The following is a 27,474-nucleotide window of genomic DNA, read 5'->3' as shown; positions in this document are numbered from 1 at the left end:
TGGACAAATATTGAAGAAAATTTTAAAAGGGATTAAGAAACAAATTAACACATTTCTAATTTATAACGCCGTTATTTCTATAGTTTTCCACTTAAATGCTGAATCGAAGAAGTTTCTGAAGAACATGACCCAAAGCAAGAACGAGGCTGAGAACTGCATTTGGTTCGTAGTGGTGAGCGAACCCCTTCCTGAGGAAACAGACAAGGAATGTGAAGAAGTTGGGTGAGTTTGGTCTCCTATACGTTGTGCTCATTGAAAAGAACAATTTGCAGAAAACGTGCGTTAAAAAAAAAATACATACCTAATACGCACGTTTCTAATTCAGAGGTCGTCTACTTTATTGTTGTTGTTGTCATTATTATTATTTAGTAAGTTATGTTTATAGTGAAAAACTGTTCCTGCAATATGAAAATACTGCATTAATATACTTATTAGTTAGCCCACCCACACATACTGACATTATAATTTTGTAAATTGAACGCGATAGTTGTCTTCAAAGCACTCTGTTCATTTATTCCATATCCTTTCTACGTACGGTAATAGATGAAATTTCACACTTTGCAGTATGATTACATTCATTATTTATTAATTGATGAGAGTGTTCTCTAAACGAAAAAGGCTTTAATTACATGAAAAAGAAAGGGGGCCCATGCTGGCTTACCGGGACACTGGGACATGTCCCAGTGCGCCCTCCGAAACATCACATTACAAATAAAGGTACAAGTTTATTATTATTATTATTATTATTATTATTATTATTATTATTATTATTATTATTATTATTATTATAAATTCTTACAGTTGTTATTGGTAAAGAACCCGTGATAAGTACAGTGTGCTCTTTACATAAGGCGCCCCTGCGAAATCACATCAAAAATAAATGGTTTTATTTATTCTTCTGTATGGCACAATTCTGTATAATGAATACATACTCTAACTGTTGGTAAAGAACCCGTGAAGGGTAGAGTGCGCCCTTTACGTAATTGCCCTTGCAAAACCGTATCAAAGATAAACGGTTTTCTTTATTCTTCTGAATATCACAGCTCTGTACAATAAATACATACTGTTACTGTTGATAAAGAATCCGTGAAGGATAAAGTGCGTCCTGCGCATAGAACGCCCTGCGAAACATCACATTATAGATAAGCAGTTTTAGTTGTTCTTCTGTATACCAGTTCTGTATAGTAAATTCATATAGTGGCTGTTGATAAAGAACCTGTGAAGGGTACAGTGCGTGCGCCTTTATAAAAGGCAGCCTGCGAAATATCACATTATAAATATATTTTTAAAATTTTTCTGTATACCAGTTTTGTATTATCCATTCATACAGCTGCTTTGGTAGAGAAGAGGTAAAGAGTATTCGAATAATCAGTGCCTATTGTATTTCTAAAATATAACTATATTGATTTATTGGTATATATTTAACGTAATTTTGTTTGACAAAAAATTATTACAAGAAATAAAAAGTGTTTATTTAGTAAAGACGTTTTTACAGTTTAGCTATTTACGTTACTAAACAAATTTGGTGGTTTTAATACATAAAATGGCGCCCGTATATATACAAGGTGTAACTTAATTAATATGACAAACGTTGGGAGGTAATTCCTAACACCGAGATAAAACAAAAAATACACACCAACTTGGCTATAAAAATGCCTCCTTTCGGCGCCTTATCTCCCGAAAATTTGTCGGAAAAAATGTAAAAACAGCCATAATTTAAGAACAAAACGTCGGATCGAAGTCGGGTAAAAGAGAATGCCCATTATTTTTAGTCATAGATTCCATTAGTGTACAATCGGATATAGTGCAGTGGCGGTGCAAGGGTGACTGACTCCCAAAGAAACTGGAGTATTCCTTTGTGTATTTTATCAAACGTTGAATGAGGAAAATGAACAACAATCAAGTACAAGATTTCAACAATCAAAAATAATAGTACAGCGTTCAAGTTAGAACACTTAGAATTCGAAAGAAGGAGAGATACACATGTGTGATTGATCTATTTTGTCTCAGTACAGAATAAACTCTCGGAAGAGAATTTAAATGAAACGAAGTCTTTAACGTATCACAATTATATTTTCTAGGTTAATGGTAACGGATTATAAGTGAACGGCTTCCTGTCCAAGTTACTAGTGTCCGAGTGTGTTAAAATGAAAAAAAAAATAATAATAAATAAATAAAATAAAATAAAATAGCTTTGATCCACATTAGGTTTAAAACGACTGTACATTGGACAGTCAGGCGGCATGTAAAAGAAACAACATGTAGTATCACCAAAATTATGGCTTACTACACGAACGAATGAATATTATTATGAAAACTTAATGTAAATGTCAACAAAATTTAGAGCAGAAAGCTCACACAAAATTGTGCTACCTCCTTGAAATGGAAAGAAAGAAACAAACGAAATTTTTAGTTTAACATCTCATGGCTGTGACCTACAGGCGAAAACAGACGGATGATTAGTAGTGATAAATATTAAAGAATTGGTGGAATGAAAAGTGGGAGAAACACGAGAGCTCCGAAAAAACTTCACGGAAACTATGTTGTCCATTCACATACTCACATGGCTTAAGTGTTATTACTTCATTGTTTAGGGTTTTATGAAGTCGTGCATCTGCACCAACAAACAAACAAACAGTTGCCCACCTTGAAAGCTATTCATAACCTCCGCGCTGGTCTGGTAGGTAGCACGCGCACCTTTGGTGCTTGTGGTCCTGGTTTCTATTCCCGGTGGGCGAACATTGAAATTTAAATCCATTACGGAGGTTCGACTTCCACTTTAAACTGTAGATCTGTCTCATATAGCCTCGGTGCTGAAGAGGGTTGCTAAACTTTAAACAACAAACTGAAGGATATTCATTGTATCATTTCGGGAATTGAACAGCAGTGTTGATCAAAAGTAAAGAACTTAAAAATTAAAATGAAATTTTTCAGTGTAATCCCATGATTATGCCCTTTTGGTTAAGGGAGGCGATCATTAAAGCAAGCGAATTAAGATGGAAGAATTGGTGGAATCAGAAAGTGGGAGGAGACAGGATTACGCCGAGAAAACTCACGGACACAATGTTATCCACCACTAATTTACGTGGCCGGGGATCGAACCAGGGGCCCCGTACACCAGAGGAAAGCAATCTACCACTGAGCTACCATGTTTCCTATGTAAATCAGATTGGTTCAGCAGAGACGTAAAATGACATGAAGGACTTTTTTTTTTTTAATATGACGTTCATGATTATGCCCTTTGTGCTAAAGGAGGCGAATGATTAATGAAAGTGAATGATTGTGAAATTTTATTTTTGTGCTCTCCCGCCGGGAATCAAACCCGGGACCACGTACACCAAAGGCACACGAACTAGACCGACAGAGAGGGCTAACAGAGACATGCGGAGGCATTTGTTAGATGTTGTGTTCTGCTTTTATTTACAATCTGTACTCTGTGCTAAAACTAGCTGCGCCTCCCGTTTCGTTGGGTAAAAGTGTAGTTATAGGCGTTCAAGTAATTTCTGAGCGTCAGTCAAGTCTTAATGTTCGCTCTTGTATTGGTAAACTCCTTAGGAATAAGTGATATTCTTGACACGTATACAAGGGTTGGACAAAAAAATTTAAACCGTTTGCAAAAATGTGAAAATCATACCTAGTATGGTGTGGGGCCTCCTTTTGCGTCCAAAAAAAGCTTGGATCCGACGTGGAATGGACGTATACAGCTCCTGAATCGTGGTATGTAGAATTTTGTACCATTGTTCCTCCAAAACATGCTCCAGTTCCTTAAGGGATGTTGGTGGAGGGTAATGAGACCGAATACGCCTTTCTAACTCAGACCACAATGGCTCAATGATGTTCAGATCTGGTGATTGTGGGACCCAGGGGAGGTGTAATAGCTCCTGGTCATGCTCCTCAAACCATGATTTCACCGTTTTTGCAGCGTGACAGGGTGCCAAATCATCTTGGTAGATGCCATCATCACCAGGGAACAATATTTGGAGCATGGATAGAACCTGGTCCCCCAAAATGGCTTCATACGCCTTAGCACTCATCATTCCATACAGGACTGTGATAGGACCTGCAGAAAACCACGATATAACTGCCCATACTGTAACAGAACCACCCCCATGCTTTACAGTTGGGAGCAGACAGTCTGTATCATAGGCCTAAGACGGCGTTCTCCATACGTAAACACGACCGATTGTTGGAAACAAGGTGAAGGTCGATTCATCGGCCCACATTACGTGTTTCCACTGCTCATGAGTCCACGCCTTGTGGTCCTTGCACCACTGGATACGCCTCTTCTCATTTACTGCTGTGACCAGGGGCGATAGCGGCCCTGCCATGAATTTTCATTTTATGAAGTTCCCGTCGCACTGTTTTCGATGAAACCGGGTTCTGTAGGCCGGAATTGAGTTCAGACGTAATTTTCATTGCAGTGGTCTTTTTAGCTGCTACAATCCGTTTTAATGCCCTCCGGTCCCTCTCTGACAGGATTGTCTTTTGACCACTGTCGTGCTTTGGGAATTGATATTTGCCCTCGTGACATTGGACACAGTGCCTTTCGATACCCCCACAATGTTCGCCACTGTTGCCAATGAAACTTCAACCAGACGGGCACCAACGATCATGCCTCTTTGGAAGTCTGTCAGGTCGCCTATTTTATCGCACCACTTTCACACCACGACACTCACAGGTGAACTGGTTACCGCTGACGGAAGAGGAAGGTCCACAGGACACATTGAAAACTAAAAACGATCGGCATCCGCAACACGTGTTGTACAGTGGAGAGCCAAACTTACGTGTCCTGTATGAAGTGTTTTCAGATTTTTTGTATAACCCCTGTATCTTCTCACCCTATGAAAAATTCCTGATTTTTTCGACTTTTCGACTCCGAAGAGGACTTCCAAAAATTTGAAAGTCGAAATTAGTTGGTAATAGGTGAAATTAAACGCACAAAAGATAAAGTAAAACAAAACTTTTTATCTTTATTATAGAAATCTATATTTAGATATAAGTGCGTTAAAGCAATGTAAAACATCCATTGTAATAAACAGAAAAGTAATTTTAATGTACAGGTTGTGAAAATTCAATTGTTGTCTGAGTTAGAAAGATACACGCCAAGTATCATTTCATTTCAATAGAACGTTGCTGGTCTATTGCTTCAGATTATGATAATTCAAGAACCAAAGCAAATTTATATTGTTAAACCATTTATCTTGATACCTTGTACATTTTAAATTAATGGACACAAATCCCTGAAATTTTGTATCATGCAAATATCGGCAGGGGAACATTATTTAGCATAACTTGAATACAAGGTTAACAATATTACCAACCCAGAATAAAATTGTGTTTTTCCAAATGGCATTACCACCTCTGGTATGTGGGGTCCCCGATTCGATCACAACTCGCGCCAAGTGAATTTTTTGGTAAACAAACACCGTGTGCCTGAGTTTTCTCGGAGTTCTTCCGGGAATGAACGAGGTAACGCACATCCAAAATACAATAATTTCAATTACTACGGTCCTAATATGACGTATTTCGAACAGATAGGAACAAAGTTAGAGCGAATAAAAATTCGACTTTTCCCAAAGGATTTTATTTCGCAAAAGTATTTAAATAGGTATCACATTGAATTACGTACGTGATTTCCAACAGACATAAAGATCATAATGTCGTTTACAGCAATTTGATATCTCAAGTCATTCGGAAGATATGAAAATATATAAAAAAAATGGTATACTACTTGTAAAATGGCGTACTTGTGGAAAAATTTGGAATAATTGCGGAAACTTACTTTTTCATAAATGAAATTACAATAGATTCTGGAAATTCACAATTTTAAGCAGTGTTGCAAACTTTAATATTTTTTATCATATATCCAGAACGGTTTGAGTTATCAAATTACTGTAAATAGCATTGTGACATTCACATCCATTGAAAACTATCTATGCAATTGAATGAAGTACGTGTTTAAGCAGTTTTTCAAAATAAAGACTTTTTTTTAAAAAAAAAAAAAAAAGTCAAATTTTCAAACCTTTGTGGCTTTATTTATATTCATTCAAAATCCGTTATATCTTGATCATAGTATTATACAGGAAAGTGCTTTAGAAGTGCGTTTGCCTGTCTGTCCTCATGTGCGTTATTACTTCTATAGAGGCCACCAAAATTTGGATTTTGTGATACTGTAGATGTGGTAGTGCAGTGGATACTTTCAAATATCTAGGATCAATATTAACAGACGAAAACTATATTCACGAAATATTAAATGACGACTAAAAGCAGGGAATTCGTGTTATTATTTAGTTCAAAATCTCTTGTCACAAATTCTGTCGAGGAATTTGAAGCTTATAATATATAAAACGATAGTCATGCATATTGTACTGTATAGTTGCGAAACATGGTCGCTTACCCTGAGGGAGGAACGTGGACTGAAAGTATTTGAGAATAAAATCCTGAGACGAATATTCGAACCAAAGAGGAACGGGAAGGGGAATGGTGGAAACTTCATAACGAGGTATTACATAATTTATACCGTTTACCAAACATTGTTAGGATCATCATATCTAGGAGGCTCAGGTGGGCAGGTCATTTAGCCAGAATAGAAGAAAGTAGGAATATTTTCAAAGTCTTAACTGGAAGTCCAATCGGAAAGCGGCCATTAGGAAGACGTATGCGCAGATGGGAGGACAATATTAAGATGGATCTCGCGGAAATAGGAATACAAAGTAGAAACTGGATTCATTGGTTAAGGATAGAAGTCAGTGGAGAGCTTTTATGAACACAGCATTGAATCTTGGGTTTCCATAGGCCATAGAGTTTGTAAGTTAGTTAGTGATATTGTATCGTCCTTAGTTTGCAACACTGAATAATATATGTAACATTGGAAGTTTATGCTTAACACATAGATTGGAAATAAGTAATAACCTGAAATAGTACCATTTGAAAAAAGATAATTATATTGGGTTGACAACATTGTTAACCTTGTGGTATCACAGTGTACGCTAACAATGTCTCTTTGCCGATATTTGCATGGTACAAAATTTCAGCGTTTTTTGACAATTAGTTTAAAAGTTACAAGGGCGTTTCAAGATAAATAGTCCATCCTAAATATACAAGGTGTTTCAAAACAGCACCGAAAGCGTTTAGGTGATTCCTTACACTAAGATAAAACAAAAAGTAGACAAATCTGGGTGTAGAAATCCGTCATGTCGGAGTTATAAGCTGCCGAAAACATGAAAAAAAAAAATAACTTTAAAGGTCCATAGCTTCAATACTATGGGACCTACCGTAGTAGGGTTAAGACTTCAGTTAGGAACTAGTATGTCCTATCCAAATATCCATCTTTGAGAATCCTGCGGTACTTCCGCAACAATTTTTATAGAGGTAGTTGGTGAGTACTTCAAATTATATGCCCATAGCCAAACTTCGTTTATAAGAATTGTTGCGTGAGTACCTTAGGATTCTGAAACAAGTATTTTTGGATAGCGCACACATTAGTTCCTAAGTGAAGTCTTGACCTGACTACGGTAGGTTCCATGGTACTAGAGCTATGGACCTTTAAAATTCAGTTTTTTTTTTATGTTTTCGGCAGCCTGTAACACCGAAGTGATGGATTTCTCCACACTGGTTTGTCTATACTTTTTGTCTTATCTTTGTGCCAGGAAGCACCTCCCAAACGTTGTCTATGTTGTTTTGAAACACCCTGTATATATTCAGTGGTCTTTTTGTAATTACGCATGCGATACTTCAAGATTTTATTTATGTAGATTAAAATGTCAGCACATTTCGAGGAAGTTATGCCTTTAAAGAACAAAAAAAAAAAAAAAAAAAATCTTGCATCCTTATTGGGACGTTCCATAATTCGTAGCAAATGATTAACTTAATTCTTCTCTTGTTTTCCTCTTAACACAGCCAGGCTTGTGTGAGTATTCCACAGATGCTTAAGGAAGGAAAGGACATAATTGAAAAAGAATTTCCTTTGTTTGGAGTGAAGAATACCAAGGAGACGATTGGTTATATTACACTGTCCGTAATAGCTTTACGAGCACTGCAGAAAATATATGCCTCACAAGATACAGATTAAAAGCTCCTGAAAAAAGAATATACATGATCGCACAGGAATGTTTTATTTCTAAATGATCTGTTTACATGGGTGTAAATATATTGTTTTTAAGTAAATATACAGTTTTTATTGTATTTCAATATTATAAATTTTGATAACTGTTTTTTGTTTTTGACTATTTTATATATACGAGAGTTGTTTCCGATCTATAGTAACGATTCCGGAATCCTTATATCTCAGGAAATTTCATGCCACTACCATTAATGATGCTTTATTCAGTGGCTCTGCATTCTGACTATCGCCCGACATCGCAGTTTCTATCGCAGTTGGAAAAGATTGCCACGTAGTGTAGACAAGTCCAGTCGCAAACACCCCTCTTCACAGATTTTCCACAAGCTGTGCTAAGACTCGTTTCAGGTGACTGAAGACACAATAGTCCATCGGTGAGGCCTCCGAAGATTTCACTGAAAAGTGAATGAAGGGAATGACATGGATGGTAGTTTCTCCGGCTATTTGTTGAAGAAAGATGGCCGTCGAATGAAAAATATCTTGATCAATACATGCCCGTTTGTCTCCCTCCCATATAGACGAGGAATGTCCTGGCGAAAAAATTGGTATCAGACGTTAGTCTGATAATAATTGGATTTCATTTTGGCCTTTTTTGGCTACACGTTATTTCTAGTGTTGTCCGTAAGTCGAGACGAGACGAAAAATAAGGTTGAATAATTAGCAGTAATTAAAAAAGATATCCAGATTGGTTAATCAATATCCATACCCAAAGGAAGTTAAAAGTCGTTCGTAGCACAAAACTACTAATAATTGATTTTAACAAGACAGTTTTTCGGAGTACATATGAGATGCAAAAATACTGACTAAATTTCTGGCCTGCACAAGTATAATTAAAGTAGAGCAGAAAAAGTAGTATACTATTAGACAAATGTTAGACAAAACCGTTCCATTAAAACTTATTTCATGTGAAAAGTAGGCTGCCGTACGCCTTAGTATGGAAATAACTTGGTTTAAAAACTGCACATAATATAATTAGTGCTAAATAGTTTAAGCAGTCTGATAGTTAAATAATATTGTATAAACCACATAGGGAAATGAGTACGATTATAATATATTAAATTGCAAGATTTACATTGAATTTAAATAATACTTATAATTGGCGTATATTAGGTAATGGCTTGTCTGTTTTCAAACGCTGATAAATGCTCCTATATTTATAATCGCTTTACCAGTTTATTGTTTTTATGCTGTGAATCATGTATGATTAAAACAATGTTTGAAATCTAAGACTTGGGTGAACTAGTGTTGGACATAAAACTCATGAAATTTTCCCTCCCGCCTTGCCTTGAATTAAAAAAAAAAAAAATCTCATGTCGTGGGTAATACTACCTGTATCTTTAACTTCGAATTGTAACAGAAACCAACAACGAGCATGAATTCCGTGCCAAAACTTTCCCTACACTCTCAGAAGATTTTAACGTTTTCTGTAGAAAATTGTACGAGGCCTGTTACAAACCTTTGAGGTACGCACATGCCTCGTCCAGTGTGGTAGTATATTTCTACTTGTCGGGAGTGTGCTTTCAACAAAATTGGTTCCGACATTCTGCAATGTGTTTTGACAAGAACGTTTTGATCACGTGCCTTTCGTCGCTTCTCCAACCCCAGATCAAATCAATTATTGCGTGATTTTTTTTTGGGTGATGAGCAGCACAGCTTGCAATACCTCTTCGCATACTTGACTTCTGTTATTTCCTTGCGATAGGTGACACTGCTGCATATATATTTTTTCACGCGCTACCCTAGCCAATTGTTTCAAGTTAAGTCACAACGAAGCGGGTGAGAGTAGATTTACATCGAAGTTGCACCACCTGAGTGTGACGTGGTCACGTGGTATTATCATGGGGGGTCAAGATGGAACAAAACAAGCCGTGCGGGGCTTCTAACCCCGTTCGCTCGCTCAGTTATGTTTTGTAACGTAAGTAAATCACTTTTTATGCATTATATATTACGCACAAGGGCAAATGATTATTATTTTTAACTTATTTTAATGATAAAAGTGTTATGAAAATTAAAATAATAATTTAAAAAAAAAACTTTTCTTGAGCCGGGTTTGAACCCACACCAAAAGCGATTTTCATTACTAGCACGCTGGGCCACCAGCACCGACAACAGCTGGTGTTTAATTTGTGTTATATGTATGCTACGTGGTGAGAAACGGATAACTTCAACCAATCAGAGCCATGTATTTAGCTCCTATGGCTAGAGTCGAGCGTAATTAACTATATTCGACACTGCTATCGCTTCGGAAACAACTTCTGTAGTTAATGAAGTGGAATGTTTATATCTGTTATTGTATACAATAGTGTAATGCAATTTTTGTACATAATTTTAGGACACAAACTTAAAATGAATTCTTTGGATACACTCGATAATATATTGTAAATAGTATTCATTTACTTATTCTAAAGGAAAGAACATGATTGAACCGTCCTGATTGTAGTTAAATTTTTGTAAACTATGTACAAGTACTATGTAACTGTGATTTTGTGAAAAATGTATTAAGATTTCTTTTTCTCGTACTACGTATTTAACTCATGAAGACAACATAAATTTGTTTTGTGTCTACAATTGACAAATGTTTTTGTATACTATTTTGAATTTTATATACGTGTCTTTTTTCCTGATAAAGTATTTAATTTGTATTTTTATATTCAAAGATGCAATATGTAAATAAGACATATTTTTCTTATAGATACATTTTTCGTTTATTTATACTTAATACCATCACCAGAAATGTAGCTTTGGAAGAATTTCAACTAAAAGTTATTACAGGCTAGAAAGTGTGCATTCTCCTCACTCCTCCAATTTTTCAGGTAAGTATTGATTTCATCTTTAATAATAATAAAATAATGTATTTGTCTGTCGGACCCAAGAGGAACGAGAATGGGGAGAACTTCATAACAAGGAACTGTTATTATTTACCATTTATCAACATTGTTAGGGTCTCAAAATTCTGGAGGCTTTGGTGGGCAGATCATGTAGCTAGAATGGAAGCAAGTAGGAACGCTTTCTAAGTTTTAACTGGAAGTCCAACAGAAAAACGACCATTAGGAAGACCTAGGCGCAGATGGGAGAACAATATTAAGATGGATCTCGCAGAAATAGGAATACAAAGTAGAAACTGGATCCAGTTGGCTAAGGATAGAAGTCGGTGGAGAGCTTTTGTGAATGTGGCATTGAACCTCGGGGCTCCATAGGCCATAGAGTTAGTTTGTTTGTCATCAGCATTTCTCATACCAAAGGAGTCACCAAAATTTTATACACAGATAAATCTTCATCAGATGTAATCTGTACGAAGCCATTTTTTCTTTACGATTTTCTGCTTGGATGGATTTGCGGAGGTGAAAATATATGCAAAAATGTATGCATTTTCGCAGTTTCTCAGATCACCCTATCTGTATTCAACCAGCATTACATATTGATTATGTGGGTTTACATAACAACAGAGGATAAATACCCGGAAAATCTAAATTGAGAGCCGGCAACGACAGATGCTTACAACTAGTTTAAAATATTTTGAAAAGAAGATCATAAGTAGAACATTAAAAATAAAGAAAAATCCTTAAAAAATCCCTGCATTTTTCCCATTTACATGGTACAGTAAAACGAAATTTTAGAGAGCTTCGGAAGTAATTTGTTACACAGTGAAGCAGGTCAGTTCTCAAGAACTCACTGCTTTCTTTTCTTTTTTTTTTTAAAAAAAAAAAAACTAAGTAAGTAAGTAAATGTTCTTTGACTACAACGTTTCGATTGCACTCATTGCATTCTTTTGTAGGGATTATAATGAAGAGACCATAGATATGTTCACACACACACACACACACACACACACACACATATATATATATATATATATATATATATATAGGGATGGAGTTATGAGTGGGGGCTTGTGATTGGCAGAGGGAAATGCTGGCTCTTAATTGGCTGTTGTTGTGGCTACGAGAAATGACTTCGTTAAACACCTGTTTTTATGATCCTAAAAAGGGTCGACCATATAGGAATGACAGTAAATTAAAACCCATTGTCTCTATTGAGATTGTTCCTTTCACGTGAGTTGGCTATAGCTTCCATTATTATTCTGACCCAAAAGACTAAGCTGGCTTGCCTTTATTGCCCTTAACACATCTCAGCACGCAATACAACACAGAATTACTACTAGCTCGAATAAAGGCTCAAGGACTCATGTAGTAATGAAAAAACACGGGTGCATATTACAGTGTCAATACAGGTTTTACTGCAGTGTGACTAATACTAACCTTAAATCTATCATTGAGGGTGTCAAATCATAATTATTTTCTTTGGTACATTGAAAGGCCGTATTTTTCTTCGAGCTCTTTACGGTTGTTTAACGTTACTTAATGAAGATATATTTTTTAATTCTATACATACACTCACTTATATAGAAAAATGTGTATATTTACATACAATGCACTATAAAATATATTGTAACATATAATCGTATATAGAGATACCTATACACACGACATAATGCTCACACTATGTGGAATCAAATAATTCAATATACACAAACTTTACGAAATATCGTGAAGCGTAATTGGGAAAGAGCAATATTACTAAGGTTTACTTTTTCATCTTACGGAATTCGGTATTGCTGTAACTACGAATTAATTTAGTTCTTGATTTTTTCTTCCCGAATTTTTTGTTATCCATATCTTTACGAAAGATATCTTCCACAACTCGCGTATTGTAATAGGTATCTTTACAATCTCTAGCGTCTAGGATAAACATCCACTTTCCAATGATCATATCAACGCCTGTACAAGTACGACACTGCCCTACGAATGTAGCCACTTGCTTTAGTTGCGGAAAGAATCCATGAAGAGTGAAAGGTCCACGGGGGAAAGGACGCAATCCTGTCATGTTCCATTTCGAATTCAGGAGACTGTCTTTCCGAGACGAAGTATGACTTGTAACCTCTATGTGCAAAGGGCCAGTGGAGTTTCCTTCTGTAATCTCAAGACCAACACCTGTTGCTTCCGAAAACCATGAACCTGTGATGTTGCACGGTGAATCTAGGAGTAATATATAATAATTATTTTTACATATAAATATTATTTAAGGACAAGTTTACACTATTTTTCTAATAGAGTAGAATATTTTGATAAGTACTTAGTATATATATATATATATATATATATATATATATATATATATATATATGTGTGTGTGTGTGTATGTGCATTTCTGGAACTACATATACCTTTAATTACTAAAAATATCTTACTGCGTTCAGATACACTTTAATTGTATTAAACTGTTTCAGCAATATGTGTTGACTTCTCTCTCTCTCTCTCTCTCTCTCTCTCTCTCTCTCTCTCTGTATATATATATATATATATATATATATATATATATATATATATATATATATATATATATATATATATATATATAGATATATAGGGGTGGATCCAGGATATGATCAAGGGAGGGGCTAAACCATATTTTGCCGTTTTATCCAGTGTAAAGCATGATTGAAACCCATTTTATCCAGTGTATACCTGGGCGTCAAGGGGGGCTATAGCCCCCCTTGGATCCGCCACTGTATATAAATATATATATATATATATATATATATATATATATATATATATATATATATATAGATAGATAGATAGATAGATAGATAGATAGATAGATAGATAGATATAGATATATATAGATATAGATAGATAGATATAGATATAGATATAATTTGCATGATTGGAAAAGAAACTGTTTTGTGTTTCCAAGATGCCAGGCAGTAAACTGATGGCAAAAGGGATAAAGTCATTCAGAATTTGTTTGCAAATATATATATATATAGGCAGTACAGATGATATCCCTATGATGGAATGACTACTGCGAGTAGATAACTTCATTCATTTCTCCCTTATTACTATTGAATGCGTGCACTCAGTTCACCAAAACTTATCGATATTCGTCAGGAGCTTCTGGATTGAAATTCTGTGTCCTGCAGTCGTGACTGAAGTTTTTTCAGAAATTTTCTTGCAGTTAATGCTGGAATTGCACTATTAAATGCAGGTTTCTGTCTACTGATTTCCAAAAGTCTTTGTTATGATTTATAACGTTTAACGTTGATTAACAATGAATGAAAATAAGCTTTTTTATTTTTTAATGACGGGTCATGAGGGAGACCCTGATGCAATTCTTGGTAGTAATCAAACATAATTTATTCATTTACAATATAAAACAAACTCTTACGTACAGACAAGTGTACAGTACAGAAAACAGCAGGCTAAATCTTCAAGTATATGTGTTGCAGTTTTCTTAGGCAATGCTATGATGGGCTGGGAATTTAAAGTAATATTGTGTTAAATTGAATATACATAAAGTGGTTCAAATATTAATTACGTGAATTTGCAATTAATTACAGAATTTAGCACCTAAATGTATTTTGAAAATCAGGTAATTTTACTATTTCATGAGTCATCATCTTCAACCAAACCTAAAACCAATCTAAATTCCCAACTGATACCAGCATTGGCTCAAAAGACTGAAGCACGTTTCAGTTGCAAATTAAGTCTTCTATTTTTGTGCTTGGAAGCAAGCTTCTGTTTTGTAGTTTATAATTACGCCCACGTCTCATATAACTTCGATTCAAAACGGGGAGTTAAACGTCACTCAATAAAATATTCTAATTGAGTTGATTTTAGTTTAGCGTCCCTTTCAGCAGCGAGGCTATATGAGACGTGGACCTACTGATTAACGTGGAATCCGAACCACATGAGCTCCCGCCGGGAATCGAACCCGGGTCTCCCACGCCAAAGGCGCGTACGCTAACCGCTTAGCCACGGAGGAGCTCAAAATATTCTAATGTTAGCACAACTATGAAATATGTGCATCAGCTAATGATTAAAATGTTGCTCTTAAGTACAAAGTAGTGCAGTAAATGAAGCTCATATTTTAATGAAGAAAGGAACAAATTAGTAACAAGCTGAAAATTGGTACGGATGTCGGGAATGATGTTCTAAACAACATACTAAAAGCTCCCTGAAATCTCACCTGACCTTCACCCGTCATATTGGAAAATGGCCTCTGAAAGTGTCAAATAAACAATACCCAGATAAAATAGTGATATCTTCGTTATGGTTGAATATAAAGATATAAATTTAGTGTTGTTTTATAGAACATAAATAACAATATTTTTTATAGAGAAACAATTTTTCATAAAATGAATATTTTTAAAAATATGTAGCTCCAAATTCTAAAATTCCGAAAACTACTGTCAAACTGATTTAAAACTTTATTGAACTTAGGAAGTAATCATTAACAAGTAGAAATTGATACAGATGTTGGCAAAGATTATTTAACTGACATACTAAAATTCCAGAACTTCGTTCGCCATATTGTAAATGTCCAAATGTCCGAAGTATTTGAAAGATGATATTTTTTAAGTGAAATATAAAGTCTAGACCGGGTTAAATATTTAAGAAACTGTAAATGCAGTCGATCCGAAGTCAATTGAGATCAACGATGGTGGGAGGGGTGAAACGTTATGACATGGTTAAGTTGTCGTCCGCCATCTTGGAATCAACTTGTTTATTTTAAATGGTAACATGGTCGTATGGCATATTAAATAACATCCTCGCTCGAGACGAAACCCAACGGTAATGTTATTTTTCCAAGTCTGCAACGGTTTTGAAGTTGTAAATAGATTTAGGATATGTTATGTCATGTGTGAAATCCTGTGAAATGTGCTGTGCGATGTTTCAAATTGAAGGATAAAAGATAAAGTGAAAAACAAGTCTTGTAACATCTCACATTACATATTCTTTAATGACCAGGAAAAGAGTTAGCACATATGAGACAAATATATATTCATACGCATATGAGATCAATCACATGACAAGTTCAACATGCCCACCGTTCTGTTGTATGCACATCTTTAAGCGTGCGACCCAGTGCTTGTATAGTCTGCGAAGCATAGTCGATAGTATTTGTTCATAGGCCGAAATGGCTCCTTTTCAGGTGGCCAATGTCATTAATTTTATACTGGTAGACAATAGCTTTAAAGTATCCCCAAATATAAAAATCCAACGAAGTTAAGTCTGAGGACCTTGCTGGCCACTAAACTGGTCCATGCCGAAATCTCCCTTCCGTGTTCAACGAAAGTGGCATTACAGTGTTTTCAAGCATTCCATATTGTGCAGCATCCAAAGTCCCATCAATGAAGACAGATCCAATAAGTTTATGTTCACTTGATAGACTCGCACATTCTTCGTAGGCCTTTTCACCAATACATCCAACACAGTTGATGTGTCCAGATTCGTTGCACTTCGTGGTTGTCCTGATCGAGGTAAACCATCATCAACATTTCCCGTTGCCCTGAATTTGCGGATTCGTCTTTGTACAGCACTCTCTGTCACCGACTCGCGATTAGGATGTCGCTCATTGAAGACGGCTGATATTACTGCTGAACTGCGCCCCCCAGCTGCAAAGATAATTTCGATTCTTTCGTCTCGAGTTAGCATTCCGTCCTATCTACAAGAAAAAATAAAGAGACAGTCAGTTTCCGTCCATACAATGTTCACACGTAATAAAATTTAAGTCTAAAAGATAACATAATTTATTTTAAGTCCATTCACAACTTCAAAACCATTGCAATTTTTTTTTTAATGAGAACTACCGCAGGATTTTTCGGTACTGGGCTAACACAAATCTTAATTGAGGTAAGGTAATGGTGTGCTGTGGAATATGGGGCGAAAAACTTATTGGACCTGTTTTCATTGATGGGACCTTGGATGCTGTACAATATGAAGATATGTTTGAAAACACTGTTATGCCACTTTTGTTGAATGAAGAATGGAGATTTCCTCAATATTGGCAACAAGATGGTACACCGTAGCATTATGGTCGTTATGTAATCGATGGCTCATTGGACAGTTTCCCAATTGCTGGATAGCTCGGCATGGACCAGTTTAGTGGTCGTTATAGTCTCCCGACCTAACTCCGTTGGATTTTTATCTTTGGGGGCACTTCAAAGCTATTGTCTAACAGTATAAAATTAATGACATTTGATACCTGAAAACGAGAATCATTACGCCTGTGAACAAATATCACCGACTATGTTTCGCAGAGTGCCAAGTATTGGGTCGCACGGTTAAAGATGTGCATACAACAGAACGGTGGGCATGTTGAACTTGTCATGTGATTGTATTTGTCTCATATATGTTAGCTCTCTCTTTTCCTGGTCATTAAAGAATATGTAATGTGAGATCTTACAAAGCTTGTTTTTCACTTTATCTTTTATCCTTCAATTCGGAACATCGCACAGCACGTTTCAGACATAACATATCCTAATAGATATATTCACAACTTCAAAACCGTTGCAGATTTTGGAAAAGTAATTTTACAGTTGGGTTTCTCTTCGAACGAAGTTGTTGTTTAATATATCATATGACCATGTTGCCATTTAAAATAAACAAGTTGATTCCAAGATGGCGGACGACAACTTAACCATGTCATAACGTTTCACCACTCCCAGCAACATTGATCCCCATTGACTTCGGATCTACATTTACAGTTTCTCAAATATTTAACCCGGTTCAGACTCTGTATTTCACTGAAAAATAACCCCTTTCAATTACTTCGAACATTTGGACATTTTCCAATATGATGAACGAAGTTGTGGGATTTTAGTATGTCAGTTAAATAATCTTTGCCAACATCTGTGTCAAATATCTACTTGTTAATGATTACTGCCTAAGTTCAATAAAATTTTAAATCAGTTTGACAGTAGTTTTCGGAATTTTAGAATTTAGAGCTAAATATTGTTAAAAGTGTGTGTTTCATGAAAAATTGTTTCTTTATTTAAATATTGTGTTATCTATATTCCATAAAACGACACTAAATGTATCTCTTTATATTCAACCATAACGAAAATATTGCTATTTTATCTGGGTATTATTCATTTGACATTTCCAGCGGCCATTTTCCAATATGACGGGCGAAGGTCAGGTGAGATTTCAGGGAGCTTTTAGTATGTTGTTTAGAACATCATTCCCGACGTCTGTACCAATTGTCAGCTTATTATTAATTTGTTCCTTGCTTTTTGGTAATTTTACTGCACTAAAAGTATCTTAGCTTGAAGAGTAGATCAGTCTCTGATCCCTTCTGTACTTGCACAACTGATTCTACTCCATCTGTACTGAAACTATTGATTATTGTAAAACATTGTTCTTAAGTAAATTATTGTACATTTCTCACCTGTTTTGTTGTGTTCACCAACATTTCGTTCATTTTCCATGTCATCTAACTTCTCCAGTATTTTCACCAACAAATTAGGAATGATATTCTTTTCGTTGGAGCATGATTTGAGATCTTGAGAACAAAATTCGTTGTACAATTTTGGATTCTCATGTAAATCAATTCGTTTTTCAGTACCGGTATTACTAGCATTTAACTGCAATACGTTGATGAGTGACATCAAAATCTCGTTTAGTTGCTCCGTATTTAAGGTATTAGTTGTTACCTCTGTTGTAGATGGCGTGAAGGATGTTTCAGTAACTTCAGGTATTTGAGAAGTCAGAACACCACTCTCTTGAACATATTTCTTATATAAAGCTTCGATTAAATCATTAATTTGATTTGGAGCACCATTTTGAATATGTTTCTCTGTATGTGGAGGTGACCAATCTACATTGTTTAGATGTCCACGTTGTTGATATCTAAGGCCGTAGCTGCTTCTTGGAGTCTGAAATAACCATAGATTTAGAAGAATTACATTAGCACATGTGCGGAGTTCATGGCAACCATTTTGTTCCTATCAAATATGTAGCAACACTACAATTCCAAAGTACAGTATAAGTTTGAAAGTCTATTGGATATACCATTTAAATTTGATCTGGATATATTTTACGGTGTCTCAAATACATTAACCAAACTTAGACAATTTTAACCTCCGAAGTCATGTCCATTCTTACAACATAAAGATAATTTAAATACGTTACAAGTCAGGTTAATTTACAAAAAGCTATAAGTATACAAGTATGAATTTTTAAAATTTACTACCACAAAATGTACGCACAGTGTCTCATGATAATTTCAAAAAATATTGTAAGTCTTTCCTCACAAGAAACTCAGTATACAGTATGTATTTTGGAATTAGAAGATCAGTTTGGAATCAGAAGAATTTTAAAAGTTTGTTATCAAAATCAAAGGAATAAAAATATATAGATTAGACCTTTCTAATACAGTTTGTAAATCTTTGATATATAATCTTTGATAATGTCTATTGCAACATATATTGATTAATGGCAATAAAGCATATCTTATTTTACCTAAGGGAAGAACGTTAGGGAGAGGAACTGAAAATTGATACAAGGCAAACATCGTTTAATACGAAATTATTTCAAATATGAGAATGAACATAATAATGCTAAATACAAATTGCTAATACCTTTTAAGCAGTTTCCATTTTTGCAAATAGATAGATTTCCTGCAATTGGAAAAGCGAAAATCATCATTGATTGCATGTAAGGCATTAGTGTGTTATACAGTGTTCGAAGTGAAAAAAAAAGAAGCAGAGGCGGTATGTTTTATTACAATTTTGACTCGACATACTGGCTATCTAAATATTGAAATACACTGAGGGTATGTTGCCTAAAAGATTGCATTTTTGTTTACATAATGCTTGAAACCATTGGAAAACTTCTCTATAATTACGTGAGGGGCGGACATGAAAAGACTTTGATCTCCCACCAACAACTTTCTGAAAAATATAAAAATATCCCCCTATGTTGCATTATAGAGAATTATTCACGAGAATGTTCAAAAACCGAGTTTTATATTAACAATTTCCTGTGGGAAAACTCCCGGATCCCTCACTCGACTAAGGGGTAATCCAAACCCCCGGAAAATCCGCCCCCACAGCAGATAATCCTAAGCCCACCTATGCTCAAACCATGGAATTTATATGTATTAAGGCAAGACAACACATACATACATATACGTATATAAGAAAGAAAATGACATGGCACATCAAAATATAAACTAGATGAATTTCTTTGAAGATACCTCATTTTTAAAACAAAAGGTAGGAAAATGATGACAAAAATGTCTGGATTGTCAAGTTAAGAAATTATCTCTGCATAAAAAATAAAATCTTTTTACGTGCAAAGCTATTCGTCAAAGTGGGTTTATTAAAAGTATTTAGCATCTACTCTCCAGTGACGGTATGTCTTGACCATTGTAAAACAAGAGGCGGTATGCCTTCATCACTGAAAAACCAGAGACAGTATGCCATACCGCCGCATACCGTCTCACTTCGACCACTGGTGTTATACCTACCAAACTTTGAAATGGCGTGAACAATTCTGCGACACTTTGCATCATTGTGAAGAATTATTGCGTTGCATACCAATTCTGGATGTTTCTTATCGTAGAATAACGCAGATGGTTTTGCGGAAATGTGTAACATTGAGCCTTCACGAACTGGGTGGCACACAAGAATACTTTGATTCCAGCAAACGAAAAGGATCATGTGTCTCGCTGTTGAGGGGTTCTTTCTGAACTTCATCACGTCGTGTTGGACTAACGTGGTATTTTTACATTTTAACTGACCCTTCAGTGCTGGTTCGTACATGTCAGTACATATGTTTAGTCTATTGAAATGAACATTTCCTTACTGACCTAAAGATTTCAATATTTCATAGCCTTAAATATTAGTGCATGCTAAAAGTCTCAGAGTAATATTTCTTAGTTATGGAGAAATAACGCCGGAAACAATCCTCGGAAATTGTTTGATATGCCAGAATAATAATAATAATAATAATAATAATAATAATAATAATAATAATAATAATAATAATAATAATAATAATAATAATAATAATAATAATAATAATAATAATAATAATAGACTTCCAATATTAGTTTGACGTCTCGTTTCAGTTGCTTTCTCTTATAACGCTGCTGTTATGTCGCTAAATATTTTAGGGCTTTCGAGAAGAGTGTGGCATATGAACACACATACACACTTCCGTTGAGAAGAGATGAGGTACATAATATATAAGATTTCGAGGAAGAAGCCGAACGTTGTATATAAGCCTCATTTACGTTTAATTTGTCAAATAAGCCATTTAATACCCAATGTTTCATTTTCGTCCCTAAAGGCTGTAGTATATGCAGTTTTTTAACCCATGGGACTTCCCTACACATTATATGGAAATTATACGTTTCTAAGAATTGCTGTTAATAAAATGTTTCGACGTCGAGGTTATTAAGGACTTCATTATACATATAATGTTAGTTATTCCCCTAAGCCTTCGGCTTGTCAGTAAATTGCCTGCATGCCAATAACGTCTCTTGACGTCAAATAGGAGACAGCATAAATAACGACAATAATATTAGTCTGACTATTACGAATGTGACTGAGGCGTCTTATAATAAGAATACATAAGCACTAGTTAACAGCTTTTTATTAAAGAGTATAAAACAAAACTGAGAGATCCAACTATGATAAATATGGTCAAGAAATATCATAAATAGAACAATTTTTAATTCATTTTATGGCCTAAAAATTCCAAAGATTCATCTTCGTAGAGAATCCGCCAATGCTAGTTCCGAATTGTCATGTCACACCTAAGATTTAACTCTTTATTGTTCTGGTGTCATTTTGGTCTATTCAGTCTTTTTTTTTTCAAGACCTTCTCACCGGATATCAATTCACCATAGCTCTGGGTTTCCAGGTAAATTAATACAGATACTTCGGTCAACTTCATCATTTCTAGATGTGTTGTGTAATGTATACATTGGTAATGACCATAAAACAAGCTTTTTTTTCCTTAACCGATCTATGAATTTAAGCTCACAAGATCAAAGAAATTCACTAGTCATTTTTCGAAACCAGAAATAATCTACAGGAAAACAACATAGAGAATTAATTTCTTGGGAGCAGTAGCGGCTCTTGAGTGAAGTTAATGTTATATAGATTTAAAAAAAAAACTATTTTGTTGCTATAAGCAAAGGGAATAAAACTCCTGTAGTACATATTTCAAAATTTCTCCCTTAGCTTGTAGTGATAAATTATTATTATTATTATTATTATTATTATTATTATTATTATTATTATTATTATTATTATTATTATTATTATTATTATTATTTTACCGATGTAACTACTCTCAAGAGCAACCATTGCTTGAGAAATTTAAATAAATCACTAATTATTCTCTTAGGCTATTTCCAGAGAACACAGAGGCCAAAAGAAATGAGAGTTTTGGTGCAGCAAGTGTAGATTTCCTTACTTTTGTGTACTAAGTGTCTTACTTCTAACATTCACACCGTATTTCCCATGCTTCGGTAGCAACATGTCCTGCTAACCTTATAACTAACTTGAAAGATATATATATACACACAGGGTATATCAAAACAACACCGACAACGTTTGGGTGGTGATTTCTGACACCAAGATAAGACAGAAGTATGGACCATTCTGGGTGCACAAATGCTTCATTTCGGAGTATAGGCTGCCGAAAACATGAAAAAATGAACTTTGAAAGTCCATAGCTTCAAAACTATGAGACCTACCGCAGTCAGGTCGAGACAATTTAGGAACTAATACGTGCACTATCCAAAAGTACGTTTCAGGATCCTAACTTACTCACGCAACAATTTTTATAGAGGAAGTTTGGCTACGGGCATATAATCTGACGTACTCACCAACTACCTCGTAAAAAAATTGTTGGGGAAGTATCGCAGGATTCTGAAACTTGGATGTTTAGATAGGGCACATACTAGTTTCTAAGTGAAGTCTTGACACGACTACGGTACGTTCCATAGTTTTGAAGCTATGGACTTTTAAAGTTCGTTTTCATGTTTTCGGCAGCCTACAACTTCGAAAGGAAGCATTTGTGCACCCAGGTTGGTCTATACTCTTTGTCCTATTTTCGTGTCAGGAATCATCACCCAAACGTTGTCGGTGTTAATAATAATAATAAAAACTCGTTATTGAGGGTGAGGTTCAGCCAAGGTTGTTTTGAAACACCCTCTATATGTATAGAATACAACTTTTAGATATGATAATTTCCTTACTTTTAATACTCACACCTTGTTCTGCTGGTATCACTCCTTTACGAGTGCCGAAATTGCTGTACAAAAAATCATTAGTTTGATAATCGCCGTTTGCTTGTAAGTTGTATGGATACTGATTACGAATAGTGTTTAGATTTGTATGTTCATCATGATTCATAATTCTATTGCCCTGTGAAAACTTTACATGAGACCAATTATTATTATGATTCTTCCTTCTATGATGGAAAATTCCTTCTGGTGGTGAATTTATTTGGCCAGAATTAGCTCTCATCCCATGTTTACTAACCGTCACTAAGTCTTCTTTACCGTCCAAACCACCTGACAATATATTCTGTCTTTGTTGTTCTAATGGTATCCTAGACAGTGTAATGTATTCGTTTTGTTTGCTGTTTTTTATATTCATATATGACATTTTAGATTTCTGTGTTATGTGCCTCTTTAAAGATGCGCTTTTCGTTCTCGACATAAGACTGTCAGAATTAATTTTGCGCCCCGTATTGTAAACTGCAAAATTGCCAGAGCGTTTCCACGATTTCATTTTATTTGGATATTTATGTTTTTCTGTAGTCGTTGATGTTGAATCTGACTTGCGCTTACCAAATGTTCCCCAGTACTCTTTAGAGAACCTAGTGCTATCTTTATAGTTCCGAATTGGGGGATTTTCGTTCCTAAAGGAACAATCTTGAGTAACTTTCATGTTCTTTTTAGATTTTATTTTGGTTTTATTTTGCTTAACATATCGCAGCTTTTCTTTTCGGTATCTTTTCTTTCGACCGTGATTATAGTTCTTTATTATTAAACCTACTTTGTGTCCTGTCATTTCTACTTTAACAGCTGTTTTTTGATTATTTTTCTCAGCAGTAGCTTTAATCGTGAATATTTTCATGGAATGTTTTCTATCATTTTCTCTCTCAGATAAGTAACCGGTTTTATGGGTCTTTGCACGATTTATTTCCCCAATTTTATCACTTCTGATGTTTTCACGTGATCGCAATTGCTTAAAGCTAGATATGCTTCCCTTATTCGACACAGTTATTGGATTAATGTTTCGCCTTCCATTTTTGTATTTTCTTTCATAAAGCCTTGAAAATGTACCGTATGGATCGTGCTCTTCCGAACAAGAATTTGTGGAATTCTTATGTTTATGAGAACGTTTGCTGGAATTCATAACGTTGTTCATTTCTTCATGATTATTATGTGCTTTTGTAGTCTGTTTTCGCTTTGTAATTGGAGAGTGATAAATAATTTTGCTAGTTGTTGTTGTTGTTGTTTCAATTGGCGATTGATGATGCGTATTTAATTTGATTGTTTTTTTGCCTTCCTCTGAGGAAAATGGATTAGTAAGAAATCCTGCTGTTGAATCGAAGCATTCTGTTTCGTTTGGCATAAACACCATTTTACGGGTAGTCGTTTGACTGGTAACAGTGGTACTGGTTGTCGTTGAAACAATATTCACAGTAATTGGTAGATTTATTGTAATTTTTACACTGCCGTTACTTTCTTTTATTGGCGGAAAATGAGAAGAGGGTTTAGAAAATTTAAAAGAATTAGTATACTTCTCGGTCTCTGCTTGTGTAGACTTACTAGAACTATATGGAATTACCTCTTGCTCTCCGTCCAGTGTATCGTAATCTTCTGAATCATCTTCTAATTCCGTTTTAGAGGTCTGCGTTGTAATGGATACAGTTGATGCACTTTTGGAAGACTTCAGCGAACTTAATGCTGCCAAATTATATCTAAACAAGTTCCCATTTCCTTCCATTTCATAAACTGGAGCATAGGGCGGCGTTTTACGGATATTAACATGCTTCAGAAACGGCAATGCCATTCTGCGAAGTTCACTCACAAACTGTCTTTGAGCTGAATTGTGTTGCCTTAGATGTTGAAATAAGGATGATCGGGTTTCTGTACTTATTTCGCCCCTAAAACGAGTAGATTGCGACTTTTTCTTAGGCAAAATGTAGTTTTGAGGTTTCGAATTCTTTAAATTAGACGTATCTTCAGGCTTCCTTATCTTCAGTAGCTTCCGTTTTCCTATATTGTGTTTCTCTTCGACATTTTTACTAACTTCTACAATTCCATCTAAATAGTTAAAATTACTGTGCTTACCTAAAACGCCACTGCGTTTAACTCGATTTTTGTGAGTGTACATAATATCCAGTAGAAATGCACTATCGGGTGTAGATGAAGCTTTATGTTCAAAGCTTTCGGGATACAAATCTTCTATAATGCTATCAACACTAGGTGATGAATGTGTGCGATTTTTTCTTTTACTAGCTCCTAAGAGTTCACTTCCAAGGGGTCGGGGTAGGAGATAGTCTTTCGCTGGTTTCGTAAGAATCAAAACTGTATTATTTCTTCGTTTAGAGAATGGTGAAACAAGAACCGAAGATAGCGAAAAAATAGAATTATTATTCGTTCGTTTGCGAATACGGTACGAATTATACCAGCTACTTCTCTTAGTCTTATCTATGATGTATTTCGAATTAACATGTATATGTAAACGAGACTGAACGTTTTTCAGAAGGTTCCTACCCCTCCCACTTGTGAGAGTCCTGATAGTTGTTGATATCGACTTGAGATTTCGTTTTCTTTTGGTTGGTATTCTATACACAGATTCCTTGAACTTTGCTTCATCAAATCTATGGAAATCACGGTCATGAAATTTAGATGGCGTTCGTTTGATACTAGTATGCTTCATTAGAACTGTTAATCTGGGTTTCAAAATATATTTTTTACCTTGCGCAAATGGTGCTTGTGAAATCTGCCTCCGAAAATTATAAAAATGTCCATCATTTCTTTCTGCATAATTAAGTTCTATATTACTATCTGAATTCACTCCTTGTAAAATCATTAATTGAAGCACTATAATGTAACTCTGTCGTATATTCATAACTTTTAAATAATAATTTGGACTATCTAGCGATTATGAGAAACCCCACAAGCACACGCATCGTATTTTGGCATGTGCTTATAATTGTAATCTTCTTTGCCCAATGCTATTTTTTAAATTTTACTTGTCATTAAAGGAATAGGAAACCTGTGAAGTTTATGATACTAAGTACCTCTAATAGATGGTATTTTCCTTCGGCGGCATATTTATGCCAAGTGCACATGACCTGTATTGTATGTTTACAAGTTCAGTTTTACTAGTATGAAACCATGACAAGTGCTATTGAAACTCGTATCATTGCCAAAACCCACTTCTTTCATCTACCTTCACGCGTAGTAGCTTCTCCCTGCCCTGACTGGGTTAGATAGTATTCGTGATTTTTAGTGGGCGCTTAGTACATGTTCGTTTGTGTTTTTTCCACTGTAGTTTTTATACTACACATCCGGAAGCCATATTTATACGCAAATCGTAACAGAATAGTAATTTTTCAAGAATTACTTCTTATGACTCCCTTGAACTTTATCTACACGAAATGAGATATTTTTATGTCACCCACTGGAAACCGTTTAGGGGAGAATAAGAAGGAAATTAGCGAAATAATTATAATTTTTCAACAATTCTTTCTCCTGGTGCGCCGAAAGTAAACCTGCACGCAAAAAAAAAAAAAAAGTATTTCACTGATTTTAGGAAATCTTTATTATAAGTAGACACTGCATTTTCAACATAGACACTTTTGAAGCTCCGTCGTGCCTTGCGTGATAAACGTCCTGGAAAGAAGATCATCCTTCAACAGGATAATGCACGTTCGCATACTGGAAGTGCCACTATGGAGGAGATAAGGAGATTTGGATGCAGGGTGCGAATTGGTGGGGGGATGCCAGGGACTCCTCCCTGACAAAAATCTTTCCCCCCTTGGAGAAGAAAAATTTTATCCCTGGCAGGGATAACTTTTCCCCCCTCTGGAGTATTTTTAAATGGACATGAAGATAGAAAAAAGGAACAATTCTTACTTTGCGTAGCTACCCTAAATATTGCTTGAGTGAAAATTTATGAAACATCTCACATCTCAACTGTTTTGTACTTGTTAGTATATATATATATGTGGGGGAGGACGCTGCGCATATGGGTGAAATTCATCCCCCCCTGGGAAAATGTTTCAATTCGCACACTGTTTGGATGGGAAACACTTCCACATCCTACAGCCCCGACATGGCACCCTCCGAATACCACCTTTTCGGTTTTGTAAAAGAGCAGATGCGAGGCCTTTGCTACGAGATACTGGAGGATATTCGGCAAGCAGTGCGCCAGTGTCTACGAGCGGCTGAAACGGAATCTCAAGGGTATTTTCAAACTTGCAGAACGATGGGGAAAATGTGTGCAAAAACGGAGACTATGTGGAAAG

At 35.4% G+C, this 27,474-nt stretch overlaps 2 protein-coding genes across 3 annotated transcripts in view; one reads left to right on the top strand and one right to left on the bottom strand.

The window, feature by feature from the left end:
- The window catches only part of LOC145684157 (uncharacterized), a 143,945-nt gene extending 133,131 nt beyond the window's left edge, over positions 1–10,814 (top strand). The window contains exons 17-18 of the mRNA XM_081756130.1: positions 84–222; positions 7,900–10,814. Of these exons, the coding sequence (XP_081612256.1) occupies positions 84–222; positions 7,900–8,071 (311 nt within the window). The 3' untranslated portion in view covers positions 8,072–10,814. The remainder of the gene's footprint in view (positions 1–83; positions 223–7,899) is intronic.
- A 1,593-nt stretch (positions 10,815–12,407) lies between these two features.
- Positions 12,408–26,156, bottom strand: LOC145684152 (uncharacterized). 2 transcript variants are annotated; one of them, XM_081756105.1, is made up of 3 exons: positions 23,193–26,156; positions 18,353–18,839; positions 12,408–13,155 (listed from the first exon to the last, which is right to left on the bottom strand). In XM_081756105.1, the coding sequence occupies exons 1-3, from the start codon at positions 26,070–26,072 to the stop codon at positions 12,704–12,706; spliced, it is 3,819 nt and encodes a 1,272-aa protein (XP_081612231.1). In that variant the 5' UTR covers positions 26,073–26,156; the 3' UTR covers positions 12,408–12,703. The 2 variants fall into 2 exon arrangements, with proteins under 2 accessions (XP_081612231.1, XP_081612242.1); XM_081756116.1 differs by having other exon boundaries at positions 12,409–13,155; positions 24,783–26,156.
- Between the last annotated feature and the right edge of the window lie 1,318 nt (positions 26,157–27,474).

The sequence above is a fragment of the Thermobia domestica genome, chromosome 1, assembly GCF_964235325.1.
Source record: "Thermobia domestica chromosome 1, izTheDome1.hap1.1, whole genome shotgun sequence".
Taxonomy (NCBI): Eukaryota; Metazoa; Arthropoda; class Insecta; order Zygentoma; family Lepismatidae; genus Thermobia; species Thermobia domestica.
Note: the sequence above shows the minus strand (reverse complement) of the source record. Positions and strands in the feature narration are given on the sequence as shown.